The sequence below is a fragment of the Helicoverpa armigera genome, chromosome 16, assembly GCF_030705265.1.
Source record: "Helicoverpa armigera isolate CAAS_96S chromosome 16, ASM3070526v1, whole genome shotgun sequence".
In the NCBI taxonomy this organism is placed as follows: Eukaryota; Metazoa; Arthropoda; class Insecta; order Lepidoptera; family Noctuidae; genus Helicoverpa; species Helicoverpa armigera.
The window spans coordinates 10,192,990-10,208,884 of NC_087135.1; the positions used below are offsets into that span (position 1 = coordinate 10,192,990).

Genomic DNA, 15,895 nt, shown 5'->3' on the forward strand with positions numbered 1-15,895 from the left:
ACTTGTAACTATATTTTTGATCAGTAACAAATGCACCTCAAGACAAATCCTTACTTATTTTGGTTTTTAGGTCACACTTGATATTAGAAAATTCTTGTCTCCGAGAAAAAATATATTGTCGATATTAATGACCTTCTTCCTTTCTTATATTCCAGGTGATGATGGCCCTAGCCTCCCACTTACAATCAGTGGAGGCTGAGAAACAGAAGCTCCGCACCCAGGTGCGCCGGCTGTGCCAGGAGAACGCCTGGCTCAGGGACGAGCTGGCCGCCGCTCAGCAGCACCTGCAGGCTTCGGAACAGCGCGTCGCTCAGTTGGAGGAGGAGAACAAGCATTTGGACTTCATGGCTTCTATTCGGTAAGGTTTTAAGCGTATTAAGTGAGGATCAGGGCTTTTGGAGGTATTGTTCGGAGAGCGCCTGGCTTAGGGACGAATTGGCAGCAGCCCAATCAATTCTTAGCTTCAATCAGCTTGCTTTATGTAACTGTAATTTAAAAAAAAATATCGCGCAGTATCTCCATGTAAAACACTGGTACTCAGCTGTGTCCGGTTAAACTGAACGCCAACCGCAACATAGTTGGAAAAAGATATCAAAAAGGAAATATCGCAGTTTCAGTACCAGAATAGGTCGAGCTGAATGCTATGCCTGTAATTCTAACAAGAACCTAAATAATTCCAAAAAAGTCCAGTTTGTGAAATATTATACAAAATAATATCAATTTCGGTTTGGCAGAGTTCCAAACTGAAAAACCTCTTTTTCCATTCAGGCTGGCGAACGAAAAAAATATTATACCTTGTCATTTCGCGGTCCCGTAAACTGGTTTCATTTGTTAACGAAAATTTATATTGTGTGGTTTTCATGGTAACGTAATAATTTCGGTAACAGGATAGTTTATGATATTTGCATAGTAGGCCTTCGTTAAATGAATCATTGTCCAAAGTTTTTGTGTTGATAAGATTAGGATTAGATAATGTCGTTTTCCTTGTACACTGACCTAACTAACAGTAGGTTAGTTGTTTCTCAATAATTGACATCGTGTTCATTTGTTTTTGGCAATATTTCAATCAGACGTTTTCGATAATTAGTTGGACAGTGAAAAATGTGGTGGTGGCGCCGTATATTTTATACCTCTAGGTTAGAGTGAAATTATACATATAACGCGATTACTGTTTCTTGTTTTTGGTGGGAAATCATCAGATCACTGGGGAAATCAGTCCCCTGCCGCTGTGGGTGTAGCGTGAGAGCGTGTCAGACTTACTGACTAAAACCAACCATGTTCCTTCTTGAGCCCTTTATTCACCAGGGCCGCGGTAACTCTTTCGACCCGCAGGCCTTATTATTGTTACCTATAACCTATATTATTAATATTGGTTATATCTTTTTCAGCAAATACGACAGTGATATCACAGAAGAGTCGGATAACAACCGCAGCGGACAGAGCGAGAAGAAGCGTGATGATCCCATGGTCGACCTGTTCCCCGATGATGATCATGATGATAACAGGAATAATAAATGTAAGTGCTTTATTGTTTTTTGATCCAAACATACACTAGGGACCGCTAAACATCACTTACCTACTTTTTCACTGGTTAAACCTATGCCGTAAGTACATACCTATAACAAATGCAGTTTTGAGTTGGTGCGCTAAGCACAAACGCGCAATTTTAATTGTATTGCGTCATTGTTTACATCTATTCATGTTTGCAAATTCGTACTTTTGCAAGAGATTATTCCTCTGGGCTTTAGTAGGTAGTCGAGACTTAGATTAAATATTTCATAAAATATTTTTCACTTTAAAAAATCCGTAAGTTAAACTTTTAATAAAAATAGTTCGTGATAAAAGTAGGTATCAACGTTTAATATAAAATTCCTACACTAAAAAGAAAACAAGACAGCTTACATTATCTCGTTTCATCACGCGTCGTGAATATTACATAGTTCACAGCTGCTTGCTGGCTCAATATTTGAAAAGGCATGTAGCAGGCTCTGTTTTGTAGCTATGTAGCATTGAGCGAGTGCTTAGGAATGCATAGCTTGTTAATAAAAAGAAATGCCGATTTTCTGTGCAATGGTTTCTAGAATATTGGATAGGTAACTAACTTACAGATTGGACTGCATATATAGGAACAACGATTTGAACGAATAGTCATATTACGGTGTAAGATAGTCAATAAAAATAAAATAAAATGTATTTATTAATTTGTAAACATGAGTAGGTAACATACGTCATCATACAGAAGTTTTTTATTTAATTTTATGATGTACATATGTATTTTTTTATTGAAAATCTACCTTATATGATGAAGCTTTCTTTGCTACAAGCTATTCCTCGCGGTTCCACCCCTTCACGAGAGTATATCTCCTAGCCCCTTATAGGAAATAGACTATTTCACCCTGATACATAGCAGTATAGTCGTAGTAAATCGGTTCAGTAGTTTCGGAGCCAAACAAGAAAATCCTCTTTATTATATTAGTGTAGATTACAGAACTTGTTTTCGGTGTTAGAATTAAAAAAACCTTTTTCATTCTTCCACAGCCATGTCCCCAACCCCGCCGCTGCACTTCGCGCAGCAAGTGAACGCGGGCTACGAGATCCCGGCGCGGCTGCGCACGCTGCACAACCTCGTCATCCAGTACGCGTCGCAGGGCCGCTACGAGGTCGCCGTGCCGCTCTGCAAGCAGGCCCTCGAGGATCTAGAGAAGACCTCGGGACATGATCATCCCGATGTTGCTACTATGCTCAATATACTCGCTTTGGTGTACAGGTTAGTGATGCATTTAGATAGACTTTCATCCACTGCTGAAAATCCCCATTGATTCTTAAAAGAAGCACTCTGCGTACATCGCCTAATTGCATACATTAGCTAAACTGGAATACGTCCACTGCCGAATACTAGCCACCCTGAACAAGTTTCAAAAAGACCTTTTGGGATCCATCTGTGTCTAGCTACTTTAGTCAGACAGACCACGTCGTTGGTGGCCACCTTTCTTTACGTCCATACTTTGCGGCTATCGAATCTTCGCGCTTTATGGTATGGCCATTTCAATGATTTTCCTAAAATAATGTCATGAAAAATAAGAAACCATGGATTTACCATCAATCGTATTTCTCCTTTACTGTTGAAATAAAATGCTATCAATAGAAGTGATAAATTGATTGCAATGATTTCCATTTTTTTTATCAGCTATTCAACTCGCGATAACAGTATAAACGATCAGGGATTATTCATCTTATCGGTGAAATGACCATTGCCCAGTCGATATTTATTACCATGCTTTATATACCGTACAATGTACGTATATAAACTTGAGAACTGCAACAATATACAGTGGCCTATTTTCTTCCCTTTTAATACAAACAAGACCCTTACAATTTCAGTAACTCTTAGTAACTCATTACAATTTCATTTCATTTTTATGAATTATCTACAGGGTTAATAAACGTGAAAGTGTGTATGTATGGTTGTTCGTTCTTCTTTCACGTAAAAACTCCATGATGGATGGTAACTTGGCAGTAATAATAGTTTATTTATCAGAATTACATAAAAGTACATGTTATCCTGGTGCGGAAAATAGTTCCCTCGAGATGTGAGTGATACCGCGGGTAGAAGCTAGTGTTTTATAACTTTGCGTTATGTCCCACAGAGATCAGAACAAATACAAAGAGGCAGCGAACCTGCTGAACGACGCGCTGTCCATCCGCGAGAAGACGCTCGGCGAGAACCATCCCGCCGTCGCCGCCACGCTCAACAACCTCGCCGTGCTCTACGGGAAGAGAGGTACATTACAGTATTCTGTACTTTGCAATCACGATAAGCTCGTACATGGCATAGTGAGGCCGCAGTTCGCGGCATCACGGCAGTTTTCTTAAAACAATTTGTTAATCATGATGAACTTTTTCTTTCAATTTTTTAAAGTAACCAGTTGGTTTTCATAAAATAACCATTATATTGTTTGTTGAACACAAACTTTTATGTTGTCGTCGTCCGTGATTGGTACTAATTGTCGCACGGGTCGATCGGAAGTTAACCAACGCGCAACGCTTGGCGCGATCGGTCTGATTAGGTGTTTTAGAAGACGAGATAAAATAGATAAGACTAATCACTATTTTGATTGTCCACTGGTGGACTTGAAATGTCATGAAATGTCGTGTTTCGTGAGTTGCTTTAACTGGGTTGGGTGAAAGGGGTCAGATGGGCAAACAGTCTCAGTAAACACTGCATTCGGATAGGTTTGGAGGCCACCTTCAACAAAGTTGGGAACAGGTTAGGCATGTGAAGGTTTTTTAAATGATTTATGTGGTTTCCCAGGCAAGTACCGCGAAGCTGAGCCGCTGTGCAAGCGGGCGCTGTGCATCCGCGAGGCCGTCCTCGGCCGCGACCACCCCGACGTCGCCAAGCAGCTCAACAACCTCGCGCTGCTGTGCCAGAACCAGGTCAGAACCTCACAACCACTGTCCTAATGTCAAAACAACAAAAAAATACTTATTAAACCCGTACATGCTCAGTATGCTCATTTTTTTACAATTTATATACTATTGCTATGAGTTAATTGGCTTCCTGATAATTAATCTTGTGTTATTCGTAATTATTTCTCTAAGTAAGTCTTCCATGTTACATGAAAAAATTATAATAAAAAAATACCTAGGAATTACCAATAGTAACCACTTCCTATGTGATTTCCTGGTAAGAAGAGGTGACGCAACAAACCCCAAGCGACACATGTCTGTCTTCATCATAGGTTTGAAGAATTAGTAGATTTCAGGATCAATTATATATTATTTAAACATATTTTCATATTTTATGAATGAACAATGACATCTAAGTCATTGAATTTAATGTGGTCAGATAAGTTCCTGATAGACTTTCAGAAACTTTTTTTAAACCCACACAGGATCTTAATAGCCATACAATAATGACCTTCTTTACAGAACAAATACGAAGAAGTGGAGCAGTACTACCAGCGGGCGCTGGAGATCTACGAGAGCAAGCTGGGCCCCGACGACCCCAACGTCGCCAAGACCAAGAACAACCTCGCCTCTTGCTATCTCAAACAGGTAAGTCAACTTTATTGCCTGAGGAATAGGGTTCAATTCTGTAAAAGTGGTATTAATTAATATTACCAGTTTTTTGCATGTTCATAAATAATGGGGACTTTAACGTTGTACTATGTATAAAGGTACATAATTCTAGCTTCTGCCAGCAATCACTCGCATCTTATGGAGATTACTTCAGACACCCGGATACAAAATAGCTATAGCCTTCTTCGATAAATGGGTTTTTAATCTTACCGTTTATTCCCCTAGATTAGAGCTTTTAAGCAATCAAACTCTTTATTTTATAATATTAATATTGACTGTAACTATTTGAATCAAATGCTTTTGGATACAAGTGAGACAAAACGACTTAATTTTCTTCTAAAAAGTAGCCACCAAATTACACTGCATTAACCATATACGAAAAAAGACAAAAAAAACTGTACATATTTTATTAATAAAACATTTTTTATCTCCAGGGCAAGTACAAGGAAGCAGAGACATTATACAAACAGGTGCTGACGCGAGCACACGAGAGGGAATTCGGAACTATCGACGGTAAGTCTTAGATATTAACTCAACTCATTTATATCACAATTTTATACTATTTTATACCATACTTATGAGTGCATGGTACGGTGTAAGTAAGTAAGTAATGATAAAGAGTAAATTATTTATTTAGTTTTCTTTGATTTTGGACTATTTTTCATTGAATTTCAGTAAAGTTAAATTGGTGGATCGAAAGTTCGATAGAAGTATACTTACGGATCATTGAAATTGAACAGGCCACTTGCAATTTATTTGAGCATTCAAGTTATATGTCCTTGGGTTATAGGGCCTATTGCGATTTCAATGATTCCTTTTTTAAAGCATGTTTATATTTGAATTTATGGTTTTATTTATTTCGTATCTACTTACAAATTGACTTTATATTTTGTTTACCATTTCAGAGTATATAGCATCATTAAATGCAAAAAAGCCTAATAAAAAATAACATTCAGCTGCTCATAGTATATGAAAAATTAAAAAAATAACTAACAAAAGTTGACAGAAGATAAAATGTACTACTGCTACATTCCTATAGCATAATATTAATTGTTGAAATGGCGGCTCAACTCTTAAACAATTCTAGTTCCAAAGGAATGACAAAAAACATACTTGAAGCAATATTATGAGGCTGTTAAAAGTTACACCAAAGACAATTTGCTTGCCAAAAAAAAAACTGAAAGATAAAAACTTTTTTGACATTCTTCTGGAATAAAAATGGTGAAGGCTGTCTTAATAATGTTTTGACCAAAGCACAAAGTTTTGCTGGGTAACAGTGTATTTTGTATAAAATCATTATTTTTCTACTACATACTTTTTTACTAAAAACAATGGTGATTTTCTCGACTTAGCTCGAATTTGTAAATAGTAAAGAAAAAATACAAAAATATTGCATGTTAATTTTTGTTTATGCGAGTTTATTTTTGAATAATTTGTTGTTTGTAATTAATTTATTTTGTAGACTTTTAATTAATGTCGAGTGAAATGTTATTCTAGTAAAATATTTAGGAAATTATTTCAATTTTATTGGTAGGTTATTGAGGCATGCTTTATGTTTATAAGATTATTTTTACTCGACGCAAAAATGAAAAGGTATTTTTTATTTACAAAAAAAGTTAAACATTAAAATTTATAGTAATTGTTATTTGCGTCCAGTAAAAATAATATATTTCGATATTTTATGACACTGTTTTCTTTCTTCTATAGATCTCTTTATGCATTTGTTTTGTCATGAAAGTAGGTAGTTAGATAGAGGCTTAATACTTCTTGCCATTAAGTAAGAAATAAAATGGTTACTACTAGTTTTGAAAAGCTCGAAGCTTCAGCTAGATAATAAAATAGGTTTTTTTCTTGACTGTGAGTGCAAATTCACAGTATCAAGAGTATTTTTATATTTTTTTTACAATCTCAGTTGCCTTTGCTGAGTTCTAAAGGGAATTTAGACGATTGGAGATTGCTAGTTTCTGATTTAGTTATACGATTGCCTTGCGATGCCTTATTATTTAAGTTTTTAGTTAGAAATAGAGAGCATGCTTGTATTAAATGTCAGGACAGGGTTATTGTGATATGCCTCAGTCTATTGAAATATTTTTATTGAATTTTAATGAAGTATATGTATATGTTTTAATGAAGTTATGATATAATATGATGTGCAACTATGAAAACAAAGAGAGCCTCATATTGACATACTGAATTGCAAATAGTTACCAATATTTACTTTTTTAAAGTGATTTTTTTACTTGCCCTTAGTAATGCTTGATAGTTATTATATTGACGCACAATGAAGTGAATAAAGTATTAATTTCTTAAAATAATGTTGGAAATTATACTTTTTGATTAACGGTGCCTTGCCAATCTTGTTAGAAAAATATTAAATAGTCAATTAAAATCACTATTGACATTTTAAATGATCTACGACTTGTTATTAATTTTAAAACTGGTAGTTTAAATTGTTAAAACGAATTACCCTTCTTACAACAAAAATAGAAATTTTATAAAAATGATGCCAAATATCACCATGAAATGTAGCGAACCGCTGAATTTTATGTATGAATGCAATAAATTTATATTTATTTACATTAAACGAGAGTCCTAAATTGTTTTGTTTATTTATCTTATCAGTTACATGCGAGTTTAGAAACAATAAGTAAGTATTGCCTCCAGCTAAAAAGACAATAATCAATGTTGAAATTAAAGGTAGACTTGAAATTACTTCTCTTACCAGACCAAAAATGAAATATTTTTCAAAATGGTAGATGGTAAACTGCTTTATTTATTGTTTCTCTGCTCCTCATAAACCCGTTACCAACACAGCATATAAGATGAGGCTGCTAATAGTGGTTGCATGGTAACATACCCTAAGACTGCCGTGCTGGATGTAAACGAAACTAAACCTTAGGTGAGTGACACAAGTTCGGATTTTGTGTGGCACAGGTAGGAAAGGCAAAGAACATTTTGTTTTTATACTACGCCCGGTGTATTTGGTTGAGTCTGAAGTTTGGGCACGAATATGGTAGAGCGCATACTATCAATTATCGACACTATGTACATTGAAATAATGTCTAAAATCAATTAGCAAAACTGTGAATGTCGTGTTAAATGATTTTAGATTCTATTCTAGTGAGTTTAATGTCGATAATTGGCTGACGTGTACAATTATGTGTGTTGCTCTTCACCATATATGTGTTAGCTTCAGATTTGCCTTATATAGGTCGTATTTTATTTTGTTGTTTTGATTTTTTTTTCTTCTCTTGTAAACGTCAGTTTTTGCCAGTGTGTCACACCTTCCCGACTTGTGTCACATATTTATTAGAAATAAGTTTGGTTTTGGCTTTTTATTATAATATTGCTTATTTAATTTATAATGCTGTTAATTTTGGTTTTATGTTTTATCTTATTTGGATATTCAATGGTATAGGGTAAAGGGGATTGCATTTTAAAATATATGTTGGTGTTATTGGCAAAATTGTATTTTAGGCTAGGAAAATATTTTAGTGTATTCGCTTTTTTTAACGACAAAAATATTTAAACTATACCAACATGTAGGTACTTTTCTCATTCTAACCTCGGGATACGAAATACGGTCATGTACAATTTTACAAACAGATTTTTATCAAAGAAAGAAATAGAATATGTTACCTATGACACAATAATCTCGTATCTCGTGGTTAAAATAGAAAGTATACTATAACTAGTTAATTCGTGTGTACCTCATATCGTTATACAATTATATCAAAAATCATCATATCTGCTTGCAGGTGACAACAAGCCCATCTGGCAGGTAGCCGAAGAGCGCGAGGAGAACAAACACTTGCAGAAGGAGAATGCTCCTTACGGCGAGTACGGCGGATGGCATAAGGCTGCCAAGGTAAAATATACTATATTGACATGGGTTTATCTTTGTTGGCGTTTGGTTTTGTTAAACATATGTTTGTGTTTTTTTGTATAACTAAATGGGCTTCCATTTCAGTATATATACTCTTGTAAGGTGCTTTTAAGAAATATGACGCATTCATAGTTTGATCATACGAAATCAGTACCGATTTTTCCCTTAAGTAACGTCCCTAAATTCTAAGGTATATGAGCATTTACTAGATATTGAAACAACCAAGCACTTCCAGATATTGCAATCACAAAAAAAATGCGGAGAACTTTTTTTCAAACCTTAGATTTTTCTTTCCCTACAAACTCATAGTAAATTTTGCCTCAATTTAACATAATGTATCCTCAGGTGGACTCCCCGACAGTGACAACGACCCTGAAGAACTTGGGCGCGCTGTACCGGCGCCAGGGCAAGTACGAGGCCGCGGAGACGCTCGAGGACTGCGCACTACGCAGTCGGAAGGAGGTAAATACTAACTAGATCCTTCTAGAACGTTCTAGAAACTTCGCGAGAGATTATGGACAGGTACACCGGCCACTGGTAAAGTGTCAGGAACTTATGATAGATAAACTGTTTGTTTTATAGGTCAGGCAATGTCTGTAAGAAATTATAAGCACCTTTTATTTGGTAGATAGCATTTACTATCGGATAACTAACTGACACTTTATCGGTAGCTAGTGAAACCAGGCCTCGTTCGGGGTTCGCGAAAGTTAGAGTTGGGGTTTCGTGAAATATGTCGCTTACTTTTTCTTTTTTAACACTGGACTATGCAGATTTGATACAATTTTTTTAATTTATTATCAGAACTTATTGACAGTAGCATTAGTTCGTTTGTGTAGTTGAATGAAGATATAGTTGAAATTCGATTGTTAAATAAGCGACATAGTTTTTTTAACGAGAGGGGGAATCTATTAATGTTTTTTTTTAAGTAATTCGATCTACAGTGTGTTTTAATTAACACCGTGTGTGAGTGAAGAGCACTTTAATTGCAAAAGTATATATAAGGGGGGAGTTTTTAACTAAGATACGAATTGTAACACTGTTTTTAACGCTGCAGTTGAATTTATGCACTTATTACCAAGTAGATGGGTTTTGAATATTTCTAAACTGTAATTTCTTAATTATATTATTTAATTATATTTATTCTCGATTTTAAAAGTATTTCTTCTTTCACATGGTTTTACAATCCATAGGGCTTTATCTTAAATGAAATCGGTAATTTGTTTAGTTTTATACAAAATATATTTTAATCCACATATATTTAGGCTTTCTGCACAAATATTATTATTTACTTATTAAGCTACACAACATTTGTCCTGCACGTGTGCTTGTTGAACTTAAAATACATTATGCGACTATGGATTGTAAAACTTCGTTTTACTTTGCTTTACAACACGCCTACATAATTACTTCTATATTTATTTACAAGACACACATTGTCCGGATAATATTATTAATAAATCCAGTCAATGAGTACAAAATGAAGTCCGTGATATATATTTACAAGATTTTCTAAGCACAGTTGTTAACTTACAAATGATTAATTTTGCACGCTGCCTAGCACGTACAGCAAGTAAGTCACGAGCAGCTAATTAATAACTATTGCTTTTATTATCTTACGATTTTACAGGTGGCTGACAATTGGCGATGTTTTTGTTTTTCTAAATTATTCTTACAAAATAGGACTTTTTTCATTTCGTATTACTACAAAGTTTATGTATTTTATTGGTCCAAAATTGACCATTGAATATGTGTATAACAGAAATTAAACACTAGGTTCTTACTTAAATTTGATGAGAATCAAATCGATCACTCTTCGATGATAATTGAGACGGATGTATAACGATTTTTCTGTTTGAGATAGGACTTGAAAGTTATCATATTATATGATGACATTGGTGGATTTAAATGTTGGATATCCGAGAATTCGCCCAAAATTTTTTGGATCCTTAGATTACTATCTTCGAGCAAAAAGAAACTTTCGTGATCTAATAGACTTGGATTGATAGGCATTGGACATCGTGAAGCAGTCGCGCGGACGCGGCGGGCGCCACGCGGCGCGCGACGACTCGCAGGAGGCGCACGACGAGGTCAGCGTCTGACCACATACTGACTGCTCACGGCGCTTCATAGCGGTGGCTTGATTTCATACAGGAGGGAGGGGGGAGGGGCTTAGGGCTTATATTTTATATAGGGAATATAGGGCTCTAAATAAATGTAAATTTCATGATTGGGATTGCATGTATGTTTAGGGGAATCAAACAAAATTTTATTGGATTGCAATGGGAGTTTTTAGTGTGTCAAAATTCACAATGTTTCTGAGTTTGATAAATGTAATTTTTTATGGGTTGACGAGAATTTGTGTGCTTGATCAGTTAATCCGTCTTAAAAATTATGTCTACCGCTGACATCTTCTTGAAAGACTCATCGATTGCAAAAAAAAATACCTGATTCAATTTTGCGGATTCACTGATCAAAAAAAAAATCGAATTTCCTACAAAGTTCTCACTAAATGTTATTAGCACAATTTGGGGATATTATCTAAATCTACTTTAGTATAAAAAAGCATGATAATCAAAGAAATCAAGCCACCACACCGCTGAATTGGTTCGTTGTCGCACTGGGTTGTCGCTGTCGTGTTCTCGTCGCACAGTTCAGCTAGTGTCCGTGCTTCAGTGTGCATGTCCTGTCTCACTAACGGACTTCTATAACATATCCATCCGTCGATCTGCAATTACAGATTGAATTTCTACATAAGCTGCTCATTACATTGGCCTAAAACTGCGTTAACCAGGCACGTTTACCGCAGTTTCAGGCCTCATGGCTTTCAATTTGTAATCTAAAAATAATGGATAGATAGGTTATAGAAATCCTCAGATAGTATGCACCAGTAAGCTGCACTCATGGTGATACTCAACCTGTGGATGGAATAATTTTCATATGGGATTCATTATACTAATCTTATGTATCGTTCAGCTACTTCATTCGAATAGGGATGGATTGGATAATGAATAAAAACACAATAATTCAAGCAATTATAAATTGCACTAAAATTAATACAGTAGATCTTCCATGGCCATCTAATATATTCTTTACAAAAGTGTATTCAAATAAAATCATATAGGAGTTTAATACTCATAAAATTTTTGTCCAATGCACAAGGTTGAGTATTGCCATAAAAATTGCAGTATATGTGCAGTGTACAAAGCTTTCGGGAGCTAAATGTTTCACAACTCAAAAACGGCTATGTCTTCGCGTGATCGTTACATTTTAATTTAATTTATCGTTCCATTGCTCTAATACATACGGGTTTTCTTTGCGGTGCTTTTAATGTTTCATTATTTATTGTGTCAATATAAAAGCCACAAGTATTGTGTTCCTAAAATAATAAAGAACGCACTCAGTTTACGTCTGAAAAGCTTCAATACCTAAATCGATATTATAATCTACTCTATTTTAATAATGACGATAGATTTTCGTTAAAAACCTGCTAAGCTTAGTTCACACGGTTTATAAAGTGAAATGTTTCAAAGTCCAGCTGCTTAGGTTTTCAGCATTATTTTCACAGCCACCTCTCATTAGCTTGGTCTCATTGGGCAGCGTTGCAAATACATACTTGCTTTATGTCCTCATCACATTATTCATACATTTGGTTTATTTTTTATGTTATCTGTGGTGTTTTGTCTATGTATTTTTTTAAGTATCTGTTACCCGTTTTTTGTTTCCTTTTCTATACTTACAATTTTTATTCTATTTTTTTGTTTACTATTTTTTGTCAATGCACAAAATTATCGAATTATCGGTTCGATGAAAGTATGATTGAAAGCGCTTTTAGCGCTATTTTTAAGTGTCAGCCGAATTATAACAATTTCTGACTTTGCTCAATAAAAATTCTTGATCCTAAATCAAATATTTCAAACTTTATACAACAACATACTTTCTAAACAACCTTATTTAGAGTAAATCTTTTCTCCAGCTTCTTAAACACACCCATTATTTTAATTTGCACATTTTATTTGTTTTGTTTTGTCCTATAGGGCGCGAACCAAGCGAGCGAACCGCGTATGAATCTAAAGTCAAAGCTGTTCAATGCGCTAGGCATCAACACAGGCAGCAATCCTCCGCACCAATAGCTACGTAGTGTACACTAGGGTTAAGTTACACGCTTTACGCACATGGTCCTTGTACCACGAACTAAGCAATGGCTTCGTGTACCACTTGTCAAAAAGTAGATTTGTACGCACTAACTTACCTTACTAGATGTTAGGTGTGGTCATTTTGTTGTTATTAGATGTTAAAGAGATTATTCAAAAGTAAGTTTTAATTCTGAATTTTTAAATTTAATTTTTGCAATATAAAAATGTTTATTTACAAAGCTTGAGGCAAAACCATTGCTTATTTTCGTATCAAGACTAATGTCCGCTCACTATATTTTGAGGATCACGTGCGTTCCACACTTAATTTGCCGCGCCGTTTTGAATTTCTTGGAAAATATTGCTACAATTTTTGCAAGAGGCCCAAGCCTTGGTAAATTTAATTTTTAATACAAGCAATTATACCAACGAATTGAAAATGGGCGTGTAGTAGCTTAGTATTATTTATTAGCATGCGATATAATTATAGTAAAAATAAAAGTTTTGAAAGAAAGAAAAAAAAATCGATAAAAAAATATAAATTACAAATGAACGTGTGATAGGAGCATGCCAGTGAGCCGTCCCGCTGTAGTATACAATATTTTGTTTATAAATAAATACAAAGTATCAAGACGGTTATATTATGCTGTTTTATATGGTGACACTTTGTCATTTGTTGGTAATGTGCATTTTATATGACCAAGTCTGTGTTGCTTGGTAACTATTGGGTAACTTCCAGAATTTAAATGGAATGTATTTGTACATACATTTTTGGTGCAGATTCTTATATCTTCGTGCTATTAGAGAATTAGTATTCTAGGGGTGTTTGTGGTTACTATAGAACTGACGCTGATCATATAAAATGTATACGAGTTTTGAGAATTTATAAGCTGAATTTTGCATTTATAATCATTGAAATTATTTATACATATTATCATTACAATAATTTTTATTCTATTAATAATTAATTGCGCATGTTTAAACAACGATTTTATTCGCTTACAATATCAATTTTAATTTACTGATTGTATTTTTTATCAATGTATGTCGTGTTCTTTGTTAGGAAGAATGCATGGATGTGAATTTTTATTATTGTGAACGTTTAGCTTTACTCAACCTGGCAAGGTAACTTGTTGTTTTTGAACACATTATTAGTGTAGTTTAGATATAATTTTAAAAGTTGTAACTCGTCAAATATTTGAAAGAAATGAGTATTCTAATGCAGTTTGCATTAGTTTTCTTATATAATTCTGTACAAGATGTACGGTTGAGTATAGCTACATTATTTGTTTTAGCAACAGTCATGTTTTATCATAATCATCAGTAATTTTATGCTTAACTTTCATTCCAGTGTTAGCGTATGTCGATCTAAGCTTTATGTGAGAGTAGGTGATAAATATTATTATAGTATTTTTATATACACTGAATTTCTTTTTAAACTATGGGGGTGCTTGATATGTGGAATTTTCTATGTACATTAGATTACAATATCGGCATAACTTGACAGTTTTTTTTAAAGAATCTCCCTTTAACTAAACCGCCACAGCAATGAGAATTATTTTTTTATTATCTCGAACGTCGAATGGTAATTATAAAAATTGTTAATAAATATAATTTATGTAACATTATTTTTGGTTTTATTTATTTTTTATTTCGGATGAAGGTGAGTCTACAGTGTTATGCAATTTATAGCCCACGACGCAACCGAGACGCATGACAAACGAACAAACAGATACACGAACACATGTTTATAACGGCTTTTGCTGTTAGAGTAGATGCATGTCGGCATCTCATTCACTTAATGTTTTGTAAAGTTCATCACGACTGTCCTACATATTAGTTACACTGTCTTCTGTCATCGTAGACTTTCATTTATCTGTGGTTCTTTCCCGCCATTTCCGTTTTGATGTTCCTTTTGGCAGAGGTGTTTTTCATACAGCCTGTCTATAACCTTTCCGTTTTTACATAAAAGAAAAACAACCTTGTATCGTTCTGAAAGTAATCAAGTTCATTTCCGACCTTACTTTATACCCATCAACTTTATATTTGAAACAAAATGGAGTGTAAATTGCATAACACGGGGGCAGGATTGTGGCGCGGTGCCTCGGAGCGCCAGTTTCTCGAAACTGCGCGAGTCGTTGAGGCGCTCCTCCGCGCGACTGTTCAGTCGCCTCGCGGGTCGCCACTCCGCCCACCTGCCAACCGACGTAGACTTCACTGACCCTGAAAGGTAACCACGCCACATCGCAGTCACCATGAACAACTATCAGACTTCGATTGTTAAAAGGATTCACTCCAAAAAGTCAATGGAATAGAGAGTGAAACCCGGCTGTTAATTTTTATTCGTTAGTAGGAATGATTAAAACCGGTGAAGGTTTCTCATATGCCAGTATTGTGATACAAAAATTGTCTCTGTAAAATAAGGTTTTATATCGCAAGCTAAGCTATTGCCGCTTACTATCGCGTTTCTAAGCTTACAATTCGGCTTTTATTATATCTGGTGTATGGTATTTCAAATTATTCAACAAGTTGCAGAATTTTAAGGAGTTTTTTATTGATGTGAAGGTAATCTCAATTTGTTATTATGTAATAAATTGCACATTTGTCAATGTGTTGCACTAATATTGTCGTTAAAACAACGATACACTTATCAATTTGCAAATATTGTTTCTTTGAAGCAATGCACTAAAAAAACATTTTGTAACAGAAAGTCTACATGTTGCCTGCAGATGTCGCTACTTTCCATTTTATTTTTATTTGATCAAAATATATCCAGCTTATTTTGTTAACAGTTAAT

The 15,895-nt window shown here is 34.8% G+C and overlaps 1 protein-coding gene across 13 annotated transcripts in view; it reads left to right on the forward strand.

Annotated features, from left to right (window-relative positions):
* LOC110372101 (kinesin light chain) overlaps window positions 1-15,895 on the forward strand; it is a 59,104-nt gene that overhangs the window by 41,621 nt on the left and 1,588 nt on the right. For 4 of the 13 annotated variants that reach the window (XM_064038598.1, XM_064038594.1, XM_064038596.1 and 1 more), the window contains 12 exons: window positions 156-358; window positions 1,389-1,516; window positions 2,539-2,767; window positions 3,648-3,781; window positions 4,313-4,437; window positions 4,933-5,058; window positions 5,517-5,595; window positions 8,841-8,950; window positions 9,314-9,430; window positions 10,527-10,538; window positions 10,975-11,055; window positions 15,186-15,328. In XM_064038598.1, the coding sequence (XP_063894668.1) occupies window positions 156-358; window positions 1,389-1,516; window positions 2,539-2,767; window positions 3,648-3,781; window positions 4,313-4,437; window positions 4,933-5,058; window positions 5,517-5,595; window positions 8,841-8,950; window positions 9,314-9,430; window positions 10,527-10,538; window positions 10,975-11,055; window positions 15,186-15,328 (1,487 nt within the window). Of the gene's footprint in view, window positions 1-155; window positions 359-1,388; window positions 1,517-2,538; window positions 2,768-3,647; window positions 3,782-4,312; window positions 4,438-4,932; window positions 5,059-5,516; window positions 5,596-8,840; window positions 8,951-9,313; window positions 9,431-10,526; window positions 10,539-10,974; window positions 11,056-13,002; window positions 14,727-15,185; window positions 15,329-15,895 lie in introns of those variants that run through there. The other 9 variants (XM_064038600.1, XM_064038602.1, XM_064038597.1 and 6 more) reach the window with 9 other exon arrangements.